A 24731-nucleotide genomic window follows, 5' to 3' on the forward strand; every position below is an offset into this window, starting at 1 on the left:
GATTCATCTCCTGTCATTCAGTCCCAGCTTCTGGCAGTCAGAGGTTTAGGGAGACACAGAGCATGAGGCTGTATCTCTGACCATTTTGGCTAACAGCCACTCATGGACCTATCCTCTGTAATGTAATCTAATTTTTTTTTAAGCCCAGTAATACTTTTGGTCTTCACAACATCCCCCCAAAACAAGTTCCACAGGTTGACTGTACATTGGGTGAAGAACTTCCTTATGTTTGTTTTAAATCTGCTGCCTATTAACTTCATTAGGTGACCCCCTTGTTCATGTGTAAACAACACTTCTTTATTCACCTTCTGCACTCTATTCATGATTTTATAAGCTTGCTGTGGGATGAGACTCTACTTGCAATTTTGCCATAGCTTAGTTGATTTTTTCCACCCTGTAATAAGAGTTCCATTAAGATTTGTGACTTACCATTTTTCCCCTACTGGATGAAGTTACATTAAGACAATGTGGTGGTGTTACAGAAGTCAACTATGACCACGGGAAACAGCACCAGCTCTGGGGTGCATAAGTAATGCAGGATCAATTGAGCATGATCAGCATGATTCTTCATTTTGTTTTTTCCCCTCATGTCCCTGCAAAGCCCCCTCCAATTCTGCTGATTTTGTCTGCAAAGCAAAGGCGTGCTTGTCTGATGCACAGAGCTCCCCTTAATGGACTCCCCTGCTGTATGGACACAGCATTATAGATAAGGTTTGACCCTTATGGAAGATTCGAGGTGGCCTTGTGCAGGCCTGGGTCAGAACTTTATTCTGCTCAGACTGTCTAGATGAATGGACACAGTCCTTGGTCCCAATGCTAAAGAGATGCAGGACAGACTTGAGGCAGTCAGGAAGTGGGGCTGCTGGCTGTAGCCACAATCCAAAGCCCAGTTCCTATCAGAAGAGGCTAAAATCCCACCATCCGATATCCATCACGCAAACAGCTGGTTGCTGGCCCCGCCCGCCCACCCACCCACAAGTCACACGTTCTTCCGGAAGGGCAGTCTGCGCTTGTCCTTAATGGCGTTCCTCTTCCTCTTCTTGCTTAGGAAGCTCTCCAGCTTCCCGCTCCCCTTCAGCACTTTGTACTTCTCAGCCAGCTCCAATTTCCACTTCTCAGCTGTGGAATGCCAAAGGACAAGGAGGCGTTTACTCCAAACCAGCACAACCCTCTCAGGATCTGCTCCTGCTCTGCCCTATCCACCTGCAGCCCACTCCCTAACCCTGACTGATGGCTCCACCCTCTTGTCTTTCACATCCTTTGTGACAAAATGTTTCTTCCAGACAGCCTAGGGTCTGCCTACCCCATCTTCTCTACATAACAGTGCTGGACACATGCAAAATCCAGGAGCAAGGTGCTGCCCCACTTGCCCACCACCCTCCTCCCACCAGTTTAGGCTTACACTGTTCATAGTAATACTATCGTTATGCCCAGCGGCCTCAGCTGACACCGGGGCCCCGCTGTGCCAGGCACTGTACATACACAAACTAAAGGACAGGCCCTTCCCCAAAGAGCTCGTCATCTAAATAGAGAACTACTAGTCCCACGGTACAGGTGGGGACTTGAGCACAGCGAGATGAAAAGGCACAAGCAGTCAGTGACAGAGCAGGAAGCTGGGCCAGATCTCCTGAATCCCAGTCAAGTGCCTCATCTATGCTCTCTGCCTTCCTTTCTCAGGCCTCTGGTGCAGGAACCATGAATAACATTTTTAAAGCACCTTATGTCCTATATTGACTTGGAATGAGGTTCAGGCTCTTAAGTGTCTAGGTCACTTTGGAAGGGTTCACCCATTGGTCTTCCCCTGTCTAATGTGCTTAGCACAACGGGAGTGCTAGGGAAGGCCAAAAGACAGTTATCTTTTTCTGTAACAACTGCTGATCTTTGAGATGTGCTGCTCATGTTCATTCAACTTAGGTGTGTGCGCTCACCACATGCACTGGTGCCGGAAGTTTTTCCCTCAGCAGTATCTGTAGGGCACCAGCTCTGGCGTCTCCTGGAGTGGCGCGCACATGCCACAGCATATAGGGCACCACCGACCCCCTCCACCCTCAGTTCCTTCTTGCCAGAAACTCTGACAATGGGGAAGGATGGCAGGTTGTGGAATGGACGTGAGCAACACGTCTCGAAACAAACCAGTTACGGAAAACGGTACCTGTCTTTTCTTCTTCGAGTGATTGCTCATGTCCATTCAACATAGGTGACTTCAAGCAGTACCCCTGGAGGCGGGTAAGGAGTTCATGGACACGTAGATTGCAATACAGCTCTGCCGAACCCAGCACTGTTCCTGGCCTGCGAACGTGTGGACCGAGGACCACGTCACAGCTCAACAGATGTCCTGGATCAGGAAGTATGCCAGCAAGGCTGTTGAGGATGCCTGTGCTCTGGTTGAGTGGGCTCTGATGATCAGCAGCAGCGGGGCCCCTGCTAGCTTGTAACAAGCCCTTATGCAAGAGGTGATCCAGTTAGAAATCCTCTGCGTGGACACCGGGAGGCCCTTCATCCTATTAGCTGTAGAGATGAAAAGCTGTGTCGACTTTTGGAAAGGCTTTGTCCAATCTAGGTAGAAAGCCAGAGCCCTTCTTACGTCCAAAGCATGACGGTGCCTCTTCTCACTAGTCTCATGGGGCTTAGGGCAGAAGACCGGAAGGAAAATGTCCTGGCTGACACCACCTTGGGAAGGACGGTTGGGTGGGGCTGGAGCTGGACCCTGTCCTCATAAAAGACTGTGTAGGTGGTTCCGAGGTCAAGTCTCACAGTTCGGAGACTCGCCTCGCCGACATCACCACCACCAGGAAAGCTACCTTCCATGATAGGTGAGATGGGGAAGCACAAGGCCAAAAGCTCAAAGGGCGGGACTGTGAGCATGGACTGAAACAAGTTGAGATCCCACTGAGGGACCAGGGACCAAACTTGAGGAAAAAGTCTCTCAAGACCTCTAAGGAACATGACCGTCATATCATGGGAGAACACCATCTGCCCCCGACAAGCGGATGAAAGGCAGAGATGGTCGCCAGATGCACCCTGATAGAGAAGTGTGCCAGGCCCTGATTCTTCAAATGAAGCAGGTAGTCTAAGATTGACTGCACTGAAGAATACGAGGGGGAGATGCCCCATTTGGCTGCCCAGCAGGAGACCCTCATTCACTTTGCCAGGTAGGTCTGTCTAGTCTAGGGTTTTCTACTCCCCAGGACCTTCTGGATCCCTTCCAAATAGGTCCATTCTTTGGGTTTCAGCCACACAGCATCCACACTATGAGGTGCAGAAACACGAGGTTGGGGTGCAAGAGGCGACAGTGGTCCTGTGACAGCAGGTCTGGTCGGGCCGGCAGGGGCCACGGGGGGATTACTGCCAAGCTCAACAGCATGCCAACCCAATGTTGGCGCGGCCACACTGGGGCAATCATGATAACTTGGGCCCTGTCTCTCTTGACTTTCACCAGGACCCTGCTGACTAGCGGGATTGCGGGGGGGAACATCAGGCTTCCTGCCCAGGACAGGAGAAAGGCATCAGAGAGGGAGCCCTTGCCCAGACCCCATCTGGAGAAGAAGCGGTAGCACTTCCTGTTCTGCCTGGTGACGAACAGATCCACTTGGGGAAATCCTGACCTTTGGAAGATTGCACAGGCTACCTCTGGGTGGATCATGCACTATAGTGAGAGAAGAAGTCTCTGCTTAGGTGATCTGCTAACGTGTTCTTGACCCCCGGGAGGTGACATGCTATTAATTGGATTCTGTGGTCAATGCAGAAGTCCCAGAGACGGAGTGCCTCTTGGCACAGGGCAGAGGATCGAGCTCCCCCAAGTCTGTTGATATAGAACATCAAGCCTGTGTTGTCCGTCAAGACTCTGACCACTCTGCCCGACAGGTGAGGAAGGAAGACCACACATGCCCTGCAGACTGCCCCGAGCTCTTTGACGTTTGTGTGTAACATCATCTCTTTTGGGGACCCCGTATCCTGGGTCTGGAGGGTGCCAAGGTGCGCCTCCCAACCAAGATCCAAGGTGTCCGAGACCAACTTGAGCGAGTGGGGAGTGCTGTCGATGGGGACTCCTTCCACGACATTCCCAGGGTCAGACCACCATTGGAGTGAGGTGAGTATCGTTGCAGGAATGGTAACAACCTTTTCCAGATGGTGCCTGGACTGGAAGTAGATAGCTGCCAGCCACTGCTGCAGGGGTTGCGTCTGGAGCCTGGCATGGCACACAACATATGCACACACCGTCACATGACCTAGGAGGCATAGGCAAACCCTGGCCATAGAAAGCAACTGAAGGACCACTGAACTAAGGACCCATCGCTCCAATGTTATAGACGCCCACACAGGGCGAAGGGAAGAAAGGCAGTTGTCAGACAGAGGGTGGAAAGATCTGGGGAACAGTGCAGTAGGTCGCCCTTGGGTGTACCTTCAAAATGGGCGCTTCCCTGTCGGCTTACAGTGGGTCGAGCCCCACTGGGATGTAGATGGGAATTGGTGGCCAGGGCGCCTCTTGTAGCCTCTGGATTTTTTTATGGGGAGGCTCCTGGCGAGGTTGGCTCCCCTGGCTCTGAGGCTGCTGTGGCTTAAGCAGTTTGTGGGAAGGGCAGGAGATGTACAGGTCCAGTGTTTTCAGGGCTGTGAGGGAATCTTCCAGACCATGGAGTTTTCTGTCTGTTCTGTGAACAGGGCACACCTGTCGAAAGGGAGATCATGCATTGACTGCTAAGCCTCTGAAGAAAGACCAGAGAGGAGCAGTCAAGAAGCCCTACGCAATGAGAGGGACGGGAGAGGGAGGTAGCCAGTCTCTCTGAAGCTCCGGATACCAAGGGCTGAGTGAACCCCCATGGGTATCACCTTGCCAGCCACAGAGACTGAGGCCATGGGGCGGGCTGCAGTGCCGTCAATGGAGTCTGCACCGTAGATATTGCAGCTTGTCCCGCAGCTAGGGAACCTCACTCTGAACCCAAGCTAGAGCCTGAGCGGTCGCTACCCTGTGACCAAGACGGGGCTGAGTGGTGGATCTGTCCCCTTTGGTACTGGTTGCTCCTCCGAGAGTTGGATCTAGCTGACCTTGATGAGTGCCTGGATTGGGGCCTCAGTGATCGGCGCCACTCAGCAGCCCTGGTCTGGTGATTTACACCTCACGCTTGACAAGCAATAGTGGGATGTGGAGCAGGATTGGGAACTAGAACAGTCTTGTCATCGTAAAGATGCAGCCGCACGGTGATGTCACCCTGGGGGAATCGGTGATGGCCCAGAGAATGGTACCGTCGGTCCCTCGACCTGACCCTGGAGAGGTACTGGTGCCGCGGAGGTTACGCGACCTGCGCCTCAAGCCTCTCTGCCCTTGTTTGAGGTCTGGATGAGGCTGCAAAGCTTCTACCTATTGCGGTCAGAAGCATGTTGGCTGCGAGAGGGTGACCGTTGGTGGGACGTCCCCCGCGACAGGGAGCGCTGCTGGAAAGGTGGAGACTATGGTGGTCCCGATGTGGGTTTACCCCGGGACCGGGACCCTGCAGGGGCCGGAGTAGGCTGCACCAGGAGGGACATAATCTCTTATGCTGCTTGCAGGGCCTCTGGCATGGACGGCACCCAGAGCTGACGAGGACCTTTGTTGCAATCCGGGATAGCTGGCAGGAAGCAGGCTGGGCTACACTGCTTGACCTGAGCTGGGGTTTGAGATCCACAGGGGGGTGGTGAAGAGGTGCCCAAGACAGGGCCTTGGTCCACCCCAGACTCGTCCTTATCCTTGTGGGAAGCTGCAGACCTTCCTTGCCCCATCATCCCGGGCTTCTTGGCTGGAGCCATGGAAGGGGACTGGTGCCGGCTCACAGACGGTACCGGTGGGACGCTGCGCACTGAGGACATGGTGCTCGATGCTGAATCGGAGCACTGCTCCAGCATCGGGGTAAGGGCAGACTCCATAAGGAGAGCTTTCAAGTGAATATCATGCTCCTTCTTCATCCTAGGCTTGATGGACTTGCAGATTCTGCATTTATCCCTAATGTGACCTTCGCCCAACCACCGTAAACAACTGTTACGTGGATCGCTAACAGGCATGGGCCTTTTACAGCAATCACAGGGCTTAAAGCCTGGGGCCAGAGGCACACCCCATTCGGGCCTACTAAGTCTGTAACAAACAAATAGGGAAACTAAAACGAGAGGGAAACTACATACAATAATATACAAAAGGTAAATGGATTTGAATGAACTAGAAGCAACAGTGCTAGCTGAAGCAGCAAGAGTTCCAGCACCGTCACTGGCGGCAAGAAGGAACTGAGGGTGGAGGGGGCTGGCAGCTCCCTATATGCCACGGCATACACGCACCAGCCCAGGGGGCATCAGAGCCGGTCCCCTATGGATACTGCTGAGGGAAAAACTTCCAGCACCAGTGCGTGTGGTGAGCGCACACACCTAAGTTGAATGGACATGAGGAATCACTCGAAGGAGAATGCTTCTTCTGCTCTTCTCTAATGGCGCTGCTGACAGATTTGCCCCCACCAGCGTAGGGGGATCTGGTGTGATGGCTATTTATTGAATGAGCGTTTTTCAATCTGCTCCTTAGTACTCTAGGTGCAGGGACCACACATTAATGGCAAACTGTCAGCAACAGGTCCATTTCCTGGTGTAAACAGAGCAGCAGCATCCTGAACTTACATTTCTTTAGGTAGAAGGGCTTCCTTCCCAGCTGGGCCTGCTCCCTCTGTGCTCTCTTCAAGGCCAGCTCCTTCTCTCTCTGCCTCTGCCGTTCCTTCTGAGCCTCCTCCTGTTGTGTCTGGGAAGAAAATAAGGAACATGTCATGGACTGTCTACGCTGTGCTCAGGGCAAACCTCCTGTCTCATTAGCCACACTGGAGTCTTGCAGGTTGGCCAGTCTCAGCTGTCTCCCTCCCATGGGAGCAGTGAGCTGAAGCTGGTACCCAAGACACTAACTCACCATGCGCTTTAGGAGCTGCTGCAGTTTCTCCCGCTGCTCCACATTCTGGCTTTTCTTCAGCTGCTTCTGAACTATCTACAGAAGAGAGCAATACCCAGTGAGTCCTGCTGCATGTCATTCTTTCCCTCTGAGGCCTGCATGATGGGGCCTTATAAAAGATACTTCACTGAAGCAGGCTTTTCTGCCCCAACACAAGCAAAGGACATAGTGTCACCTCTTTTTCCCTCTTCTTGAGACCGTTCAGGAAACTGTACGTCTTCTCAAATATTTCTGGGTTGTATTCCCCAGACAGGTCATCAAAGCGTGGGTCTCTCTGCACCTGCATAGAATGGGGGGGGAGGGAGGGAAGGAAGGAGGGCAGAGTATTAGAACCAAGAGCAGAACTAATGCCTGAATGCAGCTTGGTTGTTCTCCCTAACTTAGCCTAGTCCTAGCTCCTATATCTAGGGTCTTGTCGTACACTATTTAACATTTATCAGTGATCTGGAAGAAAACAAAAATCAATGATAAAGTTTGCAGATACAAAAATAAGCGAAGTGGTAAATAATGAAGCAGGCAGATCACTGTTACAAAGCAATCTGGATCACTTTATAAGCTGGGAACAAGCAAATGTGTATTTTAATATGGCCAAATGTAAAGTCATACATCTAGGAACAAAGAATGCAGGCCATACTTACAGGATGGGGGCCTCTAAAGTAGTGACTCTGAAAATGAGTTGGGGGTCATGGACAGAAAATCAGCTGTGGCAAACGCAATCCTAGGATGAATCAGGCGAGGCATTTCCCGCAGAGATAGAAAAATATTAAATGTCATAGTACAAGGCACTGGTCAGACCTCGTTTGGAATTCTGGTCACCCACATTCAAGAAAGATGAATTCAAACTGTGGCAAGTGAGGAGAAGAGCTACTAGGATGATCGGGAATAGAGGGCCTGTCTTGTGAAAGGAGACAAAACAAAGGCTAATGGGATAGGATTACCCTCTGTAAATATGTCAGGGAAGGTAAAGAGCTATTTAAGCTAAAAAATGGTATTGGCACAAACACAAATGGGAATAAACTAGCCATGAACAAGTTCAGGCTAGAAATGAGAAGATTTCTAACCATCAGTAGAGTGAGGTTCTGGAACAGTGTCCCAATAAGAACCAATGGGGCAAACTGCTTAGTTAGATTTGAGAGAGCTAGACAAAGGGGGCTGCTTGTGATTGTGAGGGGGCAAGGCTCGGCAGCCTTGGGGGGGTCCCTTCTGATTTTTCTAAAATCTCATGCTTCAGGGCTTCAGCTGGTCACCTGCAGGAGGCAGGAAGAGATTTTTCTCTACTTTCACTTTTTTTCGGTCTTTTTGCCTCCTTCCACTGCAGCATCAGAGAAGGCCACAGATGGAGATGGGACACTGGATGCAATGGGCTGGTGCTCTGAGGTGGCTCCAAGCATTCTCTCTCAGTTGCTTGGCTGCTTGGTTCTTGCTCACATCCTCAGGGTCTAACTGATTGCTATACCTGTGGTCAGGAAGAAACTTTCCCCCAGCACAGACTGACCTTTGTGGGGTTTTCACCTCTCTCTGCAGCGTACGGTGCGGGTTACTTGCCAGGACTATCTGGATGCATCTTATTTTCCTACTATTGCGGGGGCAACAGGCACCAGGGTACCTCAGATCCTCCTGTTCTCTGCCTGTGGCACATAATAGTCTGGTCTCCTGTGGACTGTAACACTTTGGTCTAATTTCAGTTGTTGGGTTTAGCACGGGGGTGCTTCACGGTGTAGGAGGCTTGTGATAGATGGGAGATCAGATGAGATAATGTGGTGGTCCCTTCTGGCCTTAAACTCTGAGCTCCCAGTGCAACACTGTGGCCAAAGGGGCTAATGAGATCCTGACGTGTATAAACCGGGGAATCTTGAGTAGGAGCAAAGAAGTTATTTTACCTCTGTGTTTGGCACTGGTGCAACCGCTGCTGGAATCCTGTGTCTAGTTCTGGTGCCTACAGATCAAGGAGAATGTTGATAAACTGGAGAGCGGTCAGAAAAGAGCCACAAGAATGTTTAAAGGGTTAAGCTTCTCTTTGTTAAACGAAATAGGCTCCAGAAGCTCAATCTATCGTGTAAGGCAGGTTTTCTAACCCTTCAATCATTCTCGTGGCTCTTCTCTGACCCTTCTCCAGTTTATCAACATCCTTCCTGAACTGTGGGCACCAGAACAGGACACAGGATTCAAGCAGCAGTCGCACCAGTGCCAAATACAGAGATAAAATTACCTCTGCTCCTGCTCAAGATTCCCATTTGTGCAACCCAGGATCCCATTAGCCCTTTTGGTCACTGCATCACACAGAACTCATATTCGGCTGATTACCCACCAGGATCCCCATATCTTTTTCAGAGTTGCAGCTTCCCAGGATACAGGATGGGGTGTGTGTGTGTCTAAATATGCCCTACATTCTGTGTTCCTAGATGCATATGTTAGCCATATTAACATGCAGTTTGCTTGTGCCCAGTTTACCAGTGATCCAGATCACTCTGAATCACTGACCTGTCCTCTTCATTATTTACAACTCCCCCAATTTCTGTGTCATCTGCAAACTTTATCAGTGGTGGGTTTATGTTTTCTTCCAGGTCATTAATAAAAATTTTAAATAGCCTAGGGCCAAGAGCCAATCACTGTGGGACCGCACTAGAAACACAGCCACTTGATGATTCCCTGCTCACAACTACATCTTGAGACCTACCAGTCAGTCAGTTAGCGTCTCCATCACTGGCAATTTTAAAATCATGATTGGATGTTTTTCCAAATGACCAGCTCTAATTCAAACAGGAACTCTTCCAGGGCAATCCTACGGCCTAATGTACCAGGTTAGAGTATTTCATCACCGTGGTCCCTTCTGGCCTTGGAATCTATAAATCTAGGACTAGCTGGAGCAGCACCATTTCCTCCATATAGCCACTGGCAGCACCAAACTCTCCTGTACTCACAAAGGGATGCTCCTCACAGCCTGCTCCTTGACTGCCTCAGAAGTCTGTGGGTCCATACCCTTCCCCCAGACCACCATCTGGGTCTCATTCCCTTCATCAGTCCATTTATGCTGTCTCTGCCACATGCATCTTGTGTCCCTCATCAGCCCTGAAAGGAACTGACTGCTAGCCTGGGAAAGAGCACTTACCGTCTTTTTAACAGAGACCACTTGTCGTAGAAAGGGGACCGGTTTCTTGGCAGAAATCTCCAGTGGCCTGAGAGAAACACATGTTAGAGAAAGGAAGGGACAGGACTGGCCAGGTCAGACTCTGATTGCTGACTGTTTGCTACCACCCAGCATAGAGAAAGACCAGTGCTTCTCCAGTCACCCAGAACAATCAAAGAAAACTGGGGAGGTTTGCTCTGTGCAGTCCATTCACCACCTGCACCTCTCACATACACATGCCTTCAGACCACCATTCTCAGAGCCAGGGCAGGAGAACTCCCCACAGTATGTTTTCCAGGGCTTTGTCCAGCCTAGTTTTAAAATATTTTCTAAGCAATGGAGTTTCTATAGCTTCCCTAGGAACAATGTGAAATAATGTTTTGCTCAATCACTTGACAGTCTCCTTTGCTTAATTTCATCCCATTATATCGACATAAACATGGCCCTTATACACACATTAAATAATTCCTCTCCCTCCCTGGTGTTCTTGGCCATCAAGTAACAACACTCTGTTCTCGGCCCAATACTATTCAGTATCTATCCATGCAGATTACAAAAATCACTGCTGACAGAGTGATAAATAACAGAGACAGATAGATCAGCTCTACAAAGCTATCTGGATTGCTTGGGCAGCTGGGTTCACTAGATCTTGCCTTTTTAACACAGCCAAATGCAAGGTCAGACATCTAGGAACCATGGGGATATGTCACACTTACAGGATGAAGGTCTGTATCCTGTAAAGAGACTCTGAAAAGGATTTAGGGGCCATGGTGGAAACTGAACAGGAACTCCCAGTGCGATGCCGTGGCTAAAAGTGCTATCACAATCCTTGGATGGAAAACAGGAGAATACAGAGTAGAAGCAGAGAGTGGTAGTATAACAACTGATGAGACTGTTATTGGATACTGTGTCCAGTTCTGGAGTCCACACCTTAAAAAATATGCTAGCAAATCAGAGAGGGTTCAGAAAAGAGCCACAAGGATACATCAAAGTCTGGAAAACCTCCCCTGTAGTTAGAAACTAAAGGAACTCAATCTATTTAATTAAGAGGTGACTTGATCCTATATGGAAAGAAGATTTGATAGCATAGGGTTTTTTAACCTAGCAGACAAAGGCAGAACAAGAGCCAATAGCTGGAAACTGATGCTAGATAAATCCAGACTACAAATAAGGTGCATTTTGAACAGTGAGGGTAAGCCACCACTGGAAGAACTTACTAAGAGATGTGATAGAATCTTCATCACTTGAAGTCTTTCAAACAAGACGGAATGTCTTTCTAAAACAACATGCTCTAGATCAATCATAAGTCATGGGCCTGATGCAGAAATCATTGGGTGAGGTTCTCTGGCCTGTGCTAGATACGTCAGACTAGATCATCATAATGGTCCCTTTTTGTCTTAGCATTTATGAAAGTATTTGTAGACATGTGGTCCCTTAGCCATAGTTGATATTAATTTAAGGACACACAGCTATTATAATCAGTGTTCATGAACACATTCCTCCAGACCCTCATCATTTCTATTGCCTTTTTTCTAGATTCCCATCTTTCTAATAATGAAGTACCTAGAACTGTATTAGATACTCTAAATCCCCCCAGAACTGTACAGAGAGGACCACTATCTCCCCCCTCAGTATAACTGGATTTAAAAAAAGAATTAGATACGTTCATGGAGGATAGCTCGATCAATAGCTATTAGCCAAGATGGTCAGAGATGCAACCCCATGCTCTGGGTATCCATAATTCTCTGCCTGCCAGAAATTGGGACTGGACAACGGGCAGATCACGCGATAAATTGCCTTATTCTGTTCATTCCCTCTGAAACATCTGGCACCTATGTCAGATTACAGGATACTGGGCTGCAAGGACCCACTATGGCCATTCTTATATTCTCCCTGCTACTCATCTTTGTGCATGCAGTCCAAAACCACACTGGCTAATTTTGCTGCCATATCATGTTAAAGGGTCATGTCTCATTAGCCATCCATTATCGCCCCAACATATTTTCCTCATTACTGCTTACCAGGGATTTTGGATTATCTTCTCCAAAATCAATTACATTTTGTTGTTTTCTGACAGTTTTTCAAATCACCTTTGCTCCCTCTGTATCACTTCTGTCCTTAATGGTATTTGAGGTTCCCCCCAATTCAGTATCATCAGCAAGCGACATGAGTGCTGTTTAGTCTTTCCTAAGCTGTTTGTAAATTAGACAGGACAAAGCCCAATCCCAGCAGCATCTCTCACTGGACAGCTCCCCTCAATGTCATACATTGCCATGTACCATTATCCTTTGACAGGTATCTGAAGAGTGTAAACAATCTGAGCGTGCCACAGTAAGGTCAGATTTTGAGACACTGCATCAAGTGTGTTCCTGAAATCCAAATATGACAATTTTCAGCAGTGAAACTAACAAGTCAGGTCAATTTGGCTTTGATGCAGCTCAGACAGCACTTTATCCCAAAAAGCAGAGGCAGGTTTTGGAGCTATTCACAAGAAAAGAGGATGCAAATAATGGGGGATGCATGAAGAAAAGAGTAGCAGCCCCTGCAGCCCTGGACAATTAGGAGGCTTACAGGCATGTCGGGGTGGGGAGAGTGGAAAGAGAGTAAATGATCTCCCTGCTGGAAGAGGGAAGGACACCCCCCATCTGGCGTCTATCAAATTCAGACATTTCCTAGCCATAGGCAATACAAGAGAGGAAGTCCCCAAGCACAGTTCCGTGACAGTACTCTGCAAGGAGCACCAGCACTATCCCCACATCCAGCAGCTTTGCTCCTCACCATGGTGTTGCCCCAGCAGCTCCCTGGAGACCCCCACCCTTTCTTCTACTACACATTTTTCAAGCCCTGCTCAGTGCATTATTTTGTATTTCCATGACAGGTGATTTGGCAGGGGCTGCTGACCTTTGAACAAGTGCCCAGCACTTCATTCTACAGTGCTCCACTGAAATCAACAGAACTCTGATGGATTTCCCTGGCAGACCTTTTAGGAAGGTTCCTTTCATAACACAAACATTCCAAAGGACTTTAGCAGCTTGGGGGCTTTTGTATGAAGCATTCCTCAAAAGGCTTTGGAGCATTAACAATAACTAGAGATAAATACCCCATAATAGCAGAGGCACAGATGTTTTATGAGGCGTACTCAATTGTCTGTAAAGCTCCAAGATCCTCAGGTAGAAGGCAAAACAGAAATATAAAATATTCTCACCATCCCTGTAAGGGGGAAGAGAGGTTTTCATTTGAGGTTTAGAACTAGATGAAAGAATGCTGATGACACAGAGTAGGGAGGCAGTCTGTTTGAATCACCGCAGATAGGACACTTACTTGGACTGAAAACTGGCTTCAGGACCACAAATCGAGGGTAATGACACATGGCAATGAATAAAACTGGGGAGAGGTGTCTGGTGAGGGACTGTATCAATTGTTTAGGTCTTGTATTACTTCATATCTCCGTTAATCATCACACTGATGACCCCCCAGAATATATTCAACTGGGAGGAGCTTTGAACACCAGTGCTGACAAATATGGACAGAAATTAACAAGAGGAAATTCAACTCGGAAAAAATGCAGCTGTGAGAGGCTGCAGAGAGGAAAAAGCAATTTTGGGCTACATCCGGCCACGGAGCAGGAAGGATGGCTCCTCTTCAGATAGCTCTAACTGTACTTCAAATAATGTGCTCAGCTGTGGGTACCTCGTTACCAGAAAGATATTGACAAGCTGGAAGGAGTTCAGGAAACAGTAAGAAGAATGGTTCAGTGACTGGAGGGACTAAGTTAAGATTTAAAGATAACTATTGACAGCTCAGAAGAGACAACAAAAAGTGTACATGGGAAGTGTTAAAAGCATCTCTCAGTCTGAGGGGCTGTAAACCACCTGTAGTAAGGATAGCAGAGAGGAAGGCAGGACGAGTGTCTCAGCAGGAAGTGTTGGTTATGAACTAAGAGGTATCCTGACAAACGCTTTTGCTGAGTTCAAAGTCATGGCTGGCAAGTGGCAAAGGGATGGACCATTCTCAAAGGAAACATTATGGCAAAGGATCTCTTTTGTGTGTGGCATGCTAGACGGTCTGATCCACCCGCCTGGCACAAAAGACGCTCCGAGGATCCCAGGCAGAATATACATACACTTCTGTCTGCAGAAAAAGGGCTCTGAAACACCTTTACCCTTGTTTGCTGGGACGTTGCTTTGTTCTAGGTTTTGTATGGTTCAATGGCTTCTTCCCACTAGTCATTTGCTGATACGCTTTGGTTCCAACACTGTTCCGCAGCTGCAGCAGTTCCTCGAAAGACATTAAGGACAGTTCTGGGAAAGAGAAAACAAAAAAGGGACACTCACAGCCAGACACACACTTCTGCCCTCACACCCTCTGTACAAGGGATACAGGGGCAGCTGCCGTGCCTCCACTCACAAAACACTTCCACCACCAAGCACAGGGACAGCCAACAAGTCAGACTGTCTTTCTTGGGTTTCTCACTCACAACCACCTCATGAAGCAATACCATTCTCTCCCAATTCAGAGACTGCAAAGACCCCCTCCTTAGCTTCTCCCTGCCAGATCATCAGAGGGCCCAGGAGGCCACTCCAAGGTTTTTACCTGGTCATCAAAGCACACAAGAGGGATTCAGACTCTTCCAGTGGGCTCCATACTAACTACATTGCCAGCCTCTGACCTGTCACCACCCCATCCTGACCCTGGCTGCAGTGAGACTCCCCAAATCCTAGTCCTCTCCTTGCTCAGGGTTACACTCAGCTCATTTCTCATACTGCTCTGGAGTCTTTTTACACAGGAAATCACTTATCTTTGCATCCAAAGATTGCTCAGAAGGGTTAGGGAAAAGCTGTCAAGTCCATTTCATCTCAGAGTCATAGAGTTTAAGGCCAGAAATACATAACCTAGTCTGACCTCCTATCTATCACAGCCACCAGACACCACCCAGTCACCCTCATATCAAGCCCAGAACTGCTCCCTATTGCACATTTTCTAGGGCTTTTTCTTCTTTAGGTTTAAGTGTCCCAGCTGATGTAGCCTCACAATATTCCAGACCAGGGGTCGGCAACCTTTCAGAAGTGGTGTGCCAAGTCTTCATTTATTCACTCTAATTTAAGGTTTCGCGTGCCAGTAATACATTTTAACATTTTTAGAAGGTCTCTTTCTATAAGTCTTTTATATATAACTAAACTATTGTTGTATGTAAAGTAAATAAGGTTTTTAAAATGTTTAAGAAGCTTCATTTACAATTAAATTAAAATGCAGAGCCCCCCAGACCGGTGGCTAGGACCTGGGCAGTGTGAATGCCACTGAAAATCAGCTCGCGTGCTGCCTTTCGCACACGTGCCATAGGTTGCCTATCCCTGTTCCAGAAGCTAACACACTGCATTGAGAAGTTTGTTCTGAGACTCAGCACTAATGTCCCCTTTCTTTTAGGGATATAACAGGAACTCTGGTTTATTTAAAAAAATAATAATAATAATAAAAATCAGGAATTCAGGTCCTACCCCTACCAGATATCCACTCAGTGTGTTTTTACAAACACATTTTCTATTTTATAACATGTTTCTCTCTCCCCCTCAGTTCCCACACAAACAAGAGAAACTGCAAAAATGGCTAGAGTGCAGGCAAATGTACACGGTATGGAAACAAAACCAAGAGAGAAACAAATCTCTCTAGTATCCTTCAGTGGCAGTGATTTTACTTGCAACTACAGACAAAGTAGATGGTATGCCTGTTGGCCCATTCCTTCTAGTTACACCCCAAATGGTTCCTCCTCCTCCTCCTATTTACACCTTTAAAATAGTCAAGACATTTACCCTCCCCTTAGCAGTGCGAGACTATACAGCCCCTTGAATTCTTCATGACATTAAGTGTCTGGAACTAACAATATTCCTGATATGATCTGGCCAGTGCAATCACCTTCCTGCACATGACACAAAGTGTCTGAACATGCAGCCCAAACAGTACCTTACATGCTCAGATTGTCACATTGGATCAGATCATTGGTCCATCAAGTCAGTTACCCTGCCCTTGGCAACCACCAATACCTTCTGCTTCAGAAAGGAAAAAAACAAACAACAAAAACCTAACAAAGCTGCTCAACTGCATGCCAATTCCTGACTGACCCCATTAACAGAGGACGTCCTGAAGCAGAAGATTCAATTACTTTAAGTGTCTTTATTGAAGTAGAATTTCTTTACCTATGTCATAGTTTAGGGCAACTGCTCATGTATTCCCCCATCATAATCCAGCAAGGGCATTCACTCCAGGCTCTCAGCCCCTCAGCAGTCACTTCCCTTGGGCAGAGACCCACATCTCTTCCTCTCCTAACCAGGGGTTTTCCAGGCTGCACATGAGTTCCCCAGGAAGTCAGACTTCCTGGTTTGCTTTCTCCTCAAAAGCTATAAAGAGTGTAATCTCCCAGTTATAACGTACCCACAGTACAGCCCTGCAGTGGGACTGGGAGATGCACCAGGACATAATGGGTCTTCTCAGCCAGCAAACAAATGCTGCAGACCCTGTCCAACCTACTTGTCCAAACCTGCTAGCAGCCCCCCGCCCCCCAGCATTCCACGTGACATCATGGGCCACACCATACCCCTGCCACTCCATGCCAGGAGGCTGCAAGAAAAACCACAGATTCACATCCAGTGAACTGTGAGAACCATGGCAGGTGAATGAGTAGCCACAATGAACTACATTTGTGCACTGAACTGGACAGAAATGTTTGCTGCCTTTCCAATTTAACAGTTCCATTCCGTTAATTCATGTTTAAAGTTTATACTGCATTGCCTGTTTTTTTCTGCCCTGATTATGCCACTCAATACACTTCTATATTTTTAAATAAAATAATGATCTTTATTAGTTCACAACACGTATCACTGAATGCACAGTGGTACTTAAAGCACACGGTACTTATAAACATGCAGTCATTTAGAAATGTACAACAAGCACCTCTGAATTCACAGCTTCAGTACACACACAGTTCCATATGGAGAGCAAGCACTACCCAATTCCTAGCAGCACCCAAAGCTTCAGCCCCACAGAACAGTCCAGTCCAGAACGCTAATGTGGCTGACCATTAACGTGCTCTTTCAAAGCCTCCCTCAACCACATACTTCCACATTGAACTTTCATAAGAGCACTTATGTCTGGCTGTTCAAACTTCGACCGCTACTCCACCTCAGCCCTCCACCCTGCTGGCAGCTTCTCCATCTTTGCACCACAGATATTATGCAGGACACAACAGGCAGCTATAGCCACTGCATAGTTTTTTTTCTCACAGAAGTCCAATCTAGTGAGTAAACAAATGCCTGTGTCCTTTCAGTTTACCAAAAGTACATTTATCAGTCATTCTGCACCTGCTCAGCCAGTTGCTGAATCTTTCTTCGGGGCTGTTGAGGTGGCCAGTGTATGGCTTCTGAGCCAGGGAGTAAGTCAGACCTGGGCAAACTACGGCCCGCGGGACCGTCCTACCTGGCTCCTGAGCTCCCGGCCAGGGAGCCAAGTCCCTGGCCCCTCCCTCGCTGTCCCCCCTTCCCTGTAGCTGGGCCTCGCTCTGGCCTGCCGCTCCCACTGGGTACTGTGGGGAGCACAGCTGGCTCTGGCCAGGTGTCACGACTGAGAGCTCCTGCTGCTGGTAAGGGGGCAGGGGGGTTGGGTAAGGGAGTGGGGGAGTCCTGGGGGGCAGTCAGGGAGAAGGGGGCGGTTGGATGGGGCAGAGGTTCTGAGGGGGTGGTCAGGGGATGGGGAACAGAGAGTCCTAGGGGGTCCTGTTGGGGGGGTACATGGATAGAGTAGGAGGGCAGTAGGGACAGGGAAACAGGGGGTTGATAATGAGTGGACCCAGGGGGGTTAGAGCAGGTCCGGAAGAAGGGGGTCGGGATCAAGGACAACGGTTGAATGGATAGGGTGGGACCCAGGGGGAGTAGGGGCAAGGGTGTGAAAGGATCGGGAAGTCAGGCCGGGGGGGTTGGATAGGGGCAGGGTTCCAAGAGGGACAGTGGGGGAGGGGGTTGTGGTTGGGGTTTCTGAGGAGGGGAGTCAGGGGGCAGAAGTGGGAGGGGTGGATAGGGCGAGCGGCCATCTGTTGGATTGCTGTTTGGGGAGGTACAGCCTTCCCTACCTGGCCCTCCATACAGTTGCGCAACCCTGATATGGCCCTTGGGCCAAAAAGTTTGTCCAACCCTGGAGTAAGTGGTAGGCTTGGAATCCCAAAATCACTACTGGCATTTCCATATTGTCAATAGTAGTCGATGGTTGGGAAAGAATCCTGCTGCTTGTAGGTTTCTGAACAATCCTGTGTTCTTAAAGATGTCAGCGGCATGCACCTTCCCTGATCAGCCCATATGGATATCGGTGAAGTGTCCCTAGTGATCCACTAACATTTGCATAACCACAGGAAAGTAGGCCTTTCTGTTGACGTACTCTGTGGCGAGAAGGGCTGTGGCCAAAATAGGAATGAGCATGTCGTCTTTCATCCTACTGCAGTTTGGGAACCCCCTTGCTAAAAAGCCATCCATTACGTCCTGTCCATTGCACAGCGTCACTGTCCTGCATGGCAAGAGATTAATGGTCCTACAAACTTGCAATACTCTGGCCCGCACTGTGGGTTTCAAACTCCAAAATGATTTCCTGCTGACCAGTAAGCAATCTGGCCTTGCAAGCTTCCAGAATGTGATCACCACTTGCTTCTCATCTGTCAGTATAGCTTTCATTCTGATGTCACTGCACTGGATGGCTGGGACAACCATGGGACACAGATCCAGGAATGTGGCCTTTTGCATCCAAAGGTTTTGTAGCCACTGCTCGTTGCCCCAATCCTGCATTACAATGTAATCTCACCAGTTAGTACTTGTTCCTTGAGCCCAGAAGCAGCACTCCACCATCTACAGCTGTTCTGTGACAACCACTACCTTGAATTGTTTTTCACTATGTCCCTTAGCAATCTGTCCTCAAAGGAATGGCCTCATTATCCAGGAGCAATAGCCAAGTTAGAAGCCAACTATAACACACAGGAAAGGTGAAGTTGCTGGGAAAGGTGAAGGTTCTGGGATTCCTAGCAGGGTATAAATGGGTTTTTAGAAAATAATTACACACATTCCTGGTTTCATCAGTGACTATTAGCCAAGATGGTCAGGGATACAATCCCATGCTCCAGGTGTCCCTAAAACTCTGATTTATAAAAGCTGGAACTGGAAGACACTATATGGATCACCCAATATATTTTCCTGTTCTGTTCACTCCCACCAGCCACTGTTGGAAGTCTCACCCAGTATGGCCATTCTTCTTATGAGTGACCATAACTCTATAAAGTTCATAAACACTCTGTTGTGTTCTGTGCACTCAAGTACCACAAAGCCTTTTTAAGTTGCTACTTCTCATATCTAACCATCATTACAGTTCTATCACACCAGTTCTTCTATCACCTCAGTGGATTACAAATTGTAGGACACCTGACAATCTGCCTCTCCCCTACCCAAGAAGGTGTTTTCAGTATTTGTTGTATTTCAGTGGCTTTGGTTTTGGGAGGTTAGGTGAAAGAACTGGATTTAACATTTCAGTTGGAAGGTGAGAGATGAAGTGGTCATTCTGATTTGTGGCTACTTGTTCACTAACTCCCCTAAATATGTTGGCATCACTGCTTTCCAGCTTTCTGCCTTGCACTGAACATCTGTTTCACTTTTCTTTTATTTTGGCCACCTTTCTAATCTCTCTAGAGCCCTCTCTATTATTTATCTTCATTATATTCATACCACCTCCTAGTTCAATATCATCTGAATTTCATTTATGTGCTCTCCATTCCTTTCTTCAGATCCATTAATAAATATGCTTAATAAAACCTAACACCTGTCCCTGCAGAACTCATTAAACACCTCCCTAACTCAACATGTTACTATTTACAATTAAGGTTTGTGGAGAATCAGCTAGGTTTTAATCCACGCAAGAGCGTCGGACCTTATCCAATGTCATTTTTGGGAGGTTGGTTTCATAAGGATGCAAATCCTATAATTGTGCATTTAGGCAGACACTCAGACGCATGGGAGTAACTCAGATGCAAATTTAAGCAGCTGCTTTAGAAAATCTGGTTCTGAATCAAAGGCTTTACAAATATCAGATATCACATCTGTATCATTCCTACTGCCCACTAATTTAGTAAATAAAAAAATGTTTGTCAGGCATTATTTTTTCTTTATAAATCTCCATGCTGCTTCTTGCTCAGAGCTCTATGATACCCTGAATCAGGGGTGTCAAGCATTCTGTGAGAGAGGCTAATTCCATTTTTAATTGTTGGCAGGGGTATAAATTTAAGACTAAATATTATCCTCACTTCACAGTAAGAATTCTGCTGATCTAGAATCATAGGGCTAGAAGGTACCGCAATGGTCATCTAGTGACTTCCTGCCAAGATGCAAAACTTGCAGACATGAAGAGTAGAATTTGGCTTTTGTCATACGTGAACTTAGTTATCTATATTTGTTGCCTACTTGGTTCTTATGGTTGCATTCCGCATCACTCAGAAGAAAATATGTTTATCTTTAGTACCAATACTCTTGCCTTCCCCACCTTCCTTCCTAATTCCTCTTTTCTCTTTATGTCCCTTCTGCCTTCCACATCTTCTTCCCTGCAGAACAATTCTTCACAATTCCACAACCTCACTGGCTTAACTCTTCATTGCATCTACTAAAATGATCAGTAACAAAACAGTTAATGCTGACATTTCATAGGTTCGGAGATTCCAAGTCCAGAAGGGACCGTTAGGATCATATAGTCTGATCTCCTGTATAACACAAGCCATAGAACTCCCCCCAAGATAATTCCTAGAGCAGATCTTAGAGTGTCTTATCATCAAGCTTTAGTGTTAACACTCCAATTAAATAAATGGGCAGCAGAGAAGTTCACAAATCACAAAGCTACTGTTTCAGGCTCAGGAAGACAAGACTGCATCTGCTTACCCTTGATTCACATTTGGAAGGTTATCATCAAAACTGTGCAGGCTCCAAGCTCTCGTTTTTTTGTTCTGTTTTTTTTAATTAAAACTTATTCTTCACAGTCTAAATATACCATGCAGCCCCAAGTACATCAAGGGGGCTCTGTGTTTGACACCAGTGAACCACATGTTTTACAGGTTATTTTCCTTTACTATTTGTCCCATTATTTCACTCAAGACTTAAAGGAGCCCTTTAGAAGGCTGAGATCATATTTGCATACACCACCCCAGTCCTTTGGAACCTTCCTAGTTTTCGCACTTCTTTAGCTAAGCCACATCGAAGACTTTACAGACATCAACTACAGTTCTCAGGCACTTGGTGGCAGAACCTCGGCTGCTGTCCCATGTCCTTGACAAACTGAATGCTTAACTTTCTTCACACAGAAATTAAATAAATGCAGAAATCTTTGGGGTTTTCATTCTATAGATTTATGAGTTCTACTTAAAGAGCTCGGACAAAATCATAAGCCATCCCCCCCATCCCAAATTCAACTCATGAGGTTGGTGTGGGAGGGGAGGAAAGACGAATAGTTAATTAGGAGCTCACACATTGCACACGACTATCAAACTACTTATTAGTTCAGCTCCAATCCATCCTCAGGTCAACATGGTAACATTCTCTACAAGATTCTCCAAGGCAGTGGGTCACAAACTTTTTACTTGTGACCCCCTTTCACATAGCAAGTCTCTGAGTGCAACCCCCCTTATATATTTAAAAGTGTTTTTAATTTATTTAACACCATTATAAATGCTGGAGGCAAAGCAGGATTTGGGGTGGAGGCTGACAGCTCACGATCCCCCATGTAGTAAACTTGCAGCCCCAAGGGGTCCCGACCCCTAGTCTGAGAACCCCTGCTCCAAGGTTTTGTCCAGTTTTAAGTGAGTCAGACAATAAGGTTTCCAATGTTTCTCTTAGGCTATATCCTTAAAGATTCTACACCATTAGGACATAGGCCCTGGTATCCAGCCTAAGGGTTTATCCATTCTACAGATTTTTACCAAGTTTATAACCAGGTTCTAACAGTTTACTCCACATACAAGGTTTCAAACCAGGTGGGTTTCACCCCACTGGGGAGCAGAGCTGTAACGTGCCTGTCAGGCTATAACTGGGTTGTAACAAGAAGTGTCAACTGCAGACAGGCTGGTCTGACCAGCTCTGTGCAACTGGATTAGCCAGTCATCTGATTTCCCAGGTCTCTGTTCCCAAGAACATCTCAATATACCACACAGCAACTGAAAACACATCCACATCCTCTACCTAGGCACCAGTTGGTGAAGCAGCATGAAATGCATGTACCTGGCAGGGTTCAAAGCATCAACAGGGTAATATTAAATTATACCAACAAAAATATAGCTGTGTGAATGCCCTGAACCATGCATGGTAGCAGTACTTGTGAGACAGGAGCACGTCAAAGAGAAAAGCAGGAGTCAGCATGGAAAGAAGATCTCAATACCGCTGATGGGTCACACTGAAACACAGTTTATTAAACACTTCCTATTATCAGTGTTTACCTCTCTTTATATCACTCTCTGGGGTAGTTTTGCATTTTGAGATGTCTTTTTCCCTAGCACATGGCTCTTCATCACTGCTGCCAGAGGTTCCGCTCCCTGTCTTGTCGTCATCATCCCCTGAGAAGTCCTCTATATCACTGTAATCACTATTGCCATCGCTGTCCTCGGAGTCCTCACTGACAGCTCCCTGGTCAGTGGCACTCTCTCCTTGCAGGAGCCGAGGCTTTTTAGCATCATGATTGCACTCCCCAGAAATGCCTGCTATGCCGCTTGAACTCTCCAGCGGTTGCTTCCGAGCAGTGACAAGCTTAGTATCAAGGACTGTGTCTTGAGCACTTTCTTCCACAGTCTCTGTGCCTGGTACTTTCCTTTTGCCTTGCATCCCTTGAGATACTCCTTTGGAAAAGGAGGAAACATTCTTTCTGGAGCTGTTCCCAGGCCTGTCCTGGCGTGGCCACATCATGAGGCTTTCACTGCTTCCACACAGCCTCCAACTGCAATAAATAATCAGTTGTACATAAGAGCAGTCATACTGCATAAGACCAAAGGTCCGTCTAGCCCAGTATCCTGTCTTCCGACAGTGGCCAATACCATGTACCCCAGAAAGAATGAACAGAACAGGGAACCATCAAGTGACCAATCCCCAACCCCCCTTGCCTAATCCGAGCTTCTGGCAAACAGAGGCTAGGGACACCATCCCCGCCCATCTTGGCTAATAGCCATTGATGGACCTGTCCTCCATAAACTTATCTAGTTCTTTTTTTGAACCCTGTTATAGTCACAACAACCTCTGGCAAAGTGTTCCACAGACTGTGCCATGTGTGTGAAGAAATGCTTCCTTTTGTTTGTTTTAAATCTGTTGCCTATTAATGTCATTTGGTGACCCCTAGTTCTTGTGTTATGAGGAGTAAATAACACTTCCTCATTTACTTTCTCCTCATCCGGCACGATTTTATAGATCTCCATCATATCCGCCTTTAGTCGCCTCTTTTCTAAGATGAAAAGTCTCAGTCTTATTAATCTCTCCTCACAGGGCAGCCGGTCCAAACCCCTACTCATTTCTGTTGCCCTTTTCTGACCCTTTTCCAGTTCCAAGAGATCTTTTAGCGCTGGGGCGACCACATCTGCAGGCAGTGTCCAAGGTGCGGGTGCACCATGGACGTACACATCTGGTCCTTGCCTAATGCACCTTGGCCAACAGCCCCCCCGGCTCAGCACAGGCCCCGCGCCCGCTGCAGGGGCCGGCCCGTGGCGTGCGCGAGCTGAGGGGCTGCACGAGCGGTCCAGCCATCGGGGCGGGGCGGGACGGGGGCGCTCGCTCTCAGCACAGTGGCCCCAGCCCGGGCTCGAGGCGCAGTTCCCGGAGGCTCCTCCCCCCTGACCCGCGCGGGGGCGGTGACCCCAGCCCAAACTCACCCCAGGAGGCTCCCGGACGCCCGGCAACTCCGCACGCTAACCAGGCTCCACGCGGCCGGACCAGGCCCCACCCCGCCCCGCCTCCAGGCAACCGGCACCGGCATTGCGTCACAGAGGGCGGAGAGCGAGACGGCTGGGCGCATGCGCCGGCGGGAGATAGGCGCCTAGTGCCGGATAGGGCGGGGGGGCTCGCGTGCGCGGTGGGAGGGGCGCATGCGCCGAAGGGCACGTTGGGGGCGAAACGGGACGCAGCGTTAGGCGGGAGAGGCGCGAGGCAGTGGCTCGCGTTGCTAGGCCCCGTGCTCAGGCGAGGCGCGTTGTGAGGCGCCCGTAGCGGTCCCCTCAGGCACGTCCCTTCCCCCCCACACACACAGCCACACACAGGCCAGCATCTCAGGCTTTATTCACAGCTCTGGGCTCCGCCTACAGACCCAGCAGCACCTCCCCGGTGCTGCGCCCCTTGGTGACGGTGGGACTCTCAGCTGGGCCGGGCCAGCAGGGGGGTGGCTGCCTTGGCTGCCCCCCCCCCCCCGCTGTGTGCCAGGCCCAGGAATTCTCCTTCCCCGTGTCCATGGCCGAAGCCTTCAGGGAGTTCCCGCCACTGGGGGGATGATGCACAGCCCCAGGGCCAAGAGGGTCCATCGCTTCCCTGCCATGGCAGGCAGCAGAGGCTGCTCCTGTGACTGCTGAAGGCCTCATGGTGGAGCCAGCCTAGCGTTGTGGCTCAGGGCAGAGCAGGAGCT

The 24731-nt window shown here is 48.3% G+C and overlaps 1 protein-coding gene across 1 annotated transcript; it reads right to left on the reverse strand.

Annotated features, from left to right (window-relative positions):
• Window positions 1-549: 549 nt before the first annotated feature.
• RRP36 (ribosomal RNA processing 36) lies at window positions 550-24124 on the reverse strand. Its single transcript, XM_032780476.2, has 8 exons — window positions 23989-24124; window positions 22573-23066; window positions 14242-14380; window positions 10062-10128; window positions 7128-7232; window positions 6914-6988; window positions 6634-6751; window positions 550-1119 (listed from the first exon to the last, which is right to left on the reverse strand). Exons 1-8 carry the CDS (start codon window positions 24090-24092, stop codon window positions 980-982), a joined length of 1242 nt encoding a protein of 413 aa, XP_032636367.1. The 5' UTR covers window positions 24093-24124; the 3' UTR covers window positions 550-979.
• Window positions 24125-24731: the final 607 nt, after the last annotated feature.

Source organism: Chelonoidis abingdonii, chromosome 3 (genome assembly GCF_003597395.2).
Source record: "Chelonoidis abingdonii isolate Lonesome George chromosome 3, CheloAbing_2.0, whole genome shotgun sequence".
NCBI lineage: Eukaryota > Metazoa > Chordata > Testudines > Testudinidae > Chelonoidis > Chelonoidis abingdonii.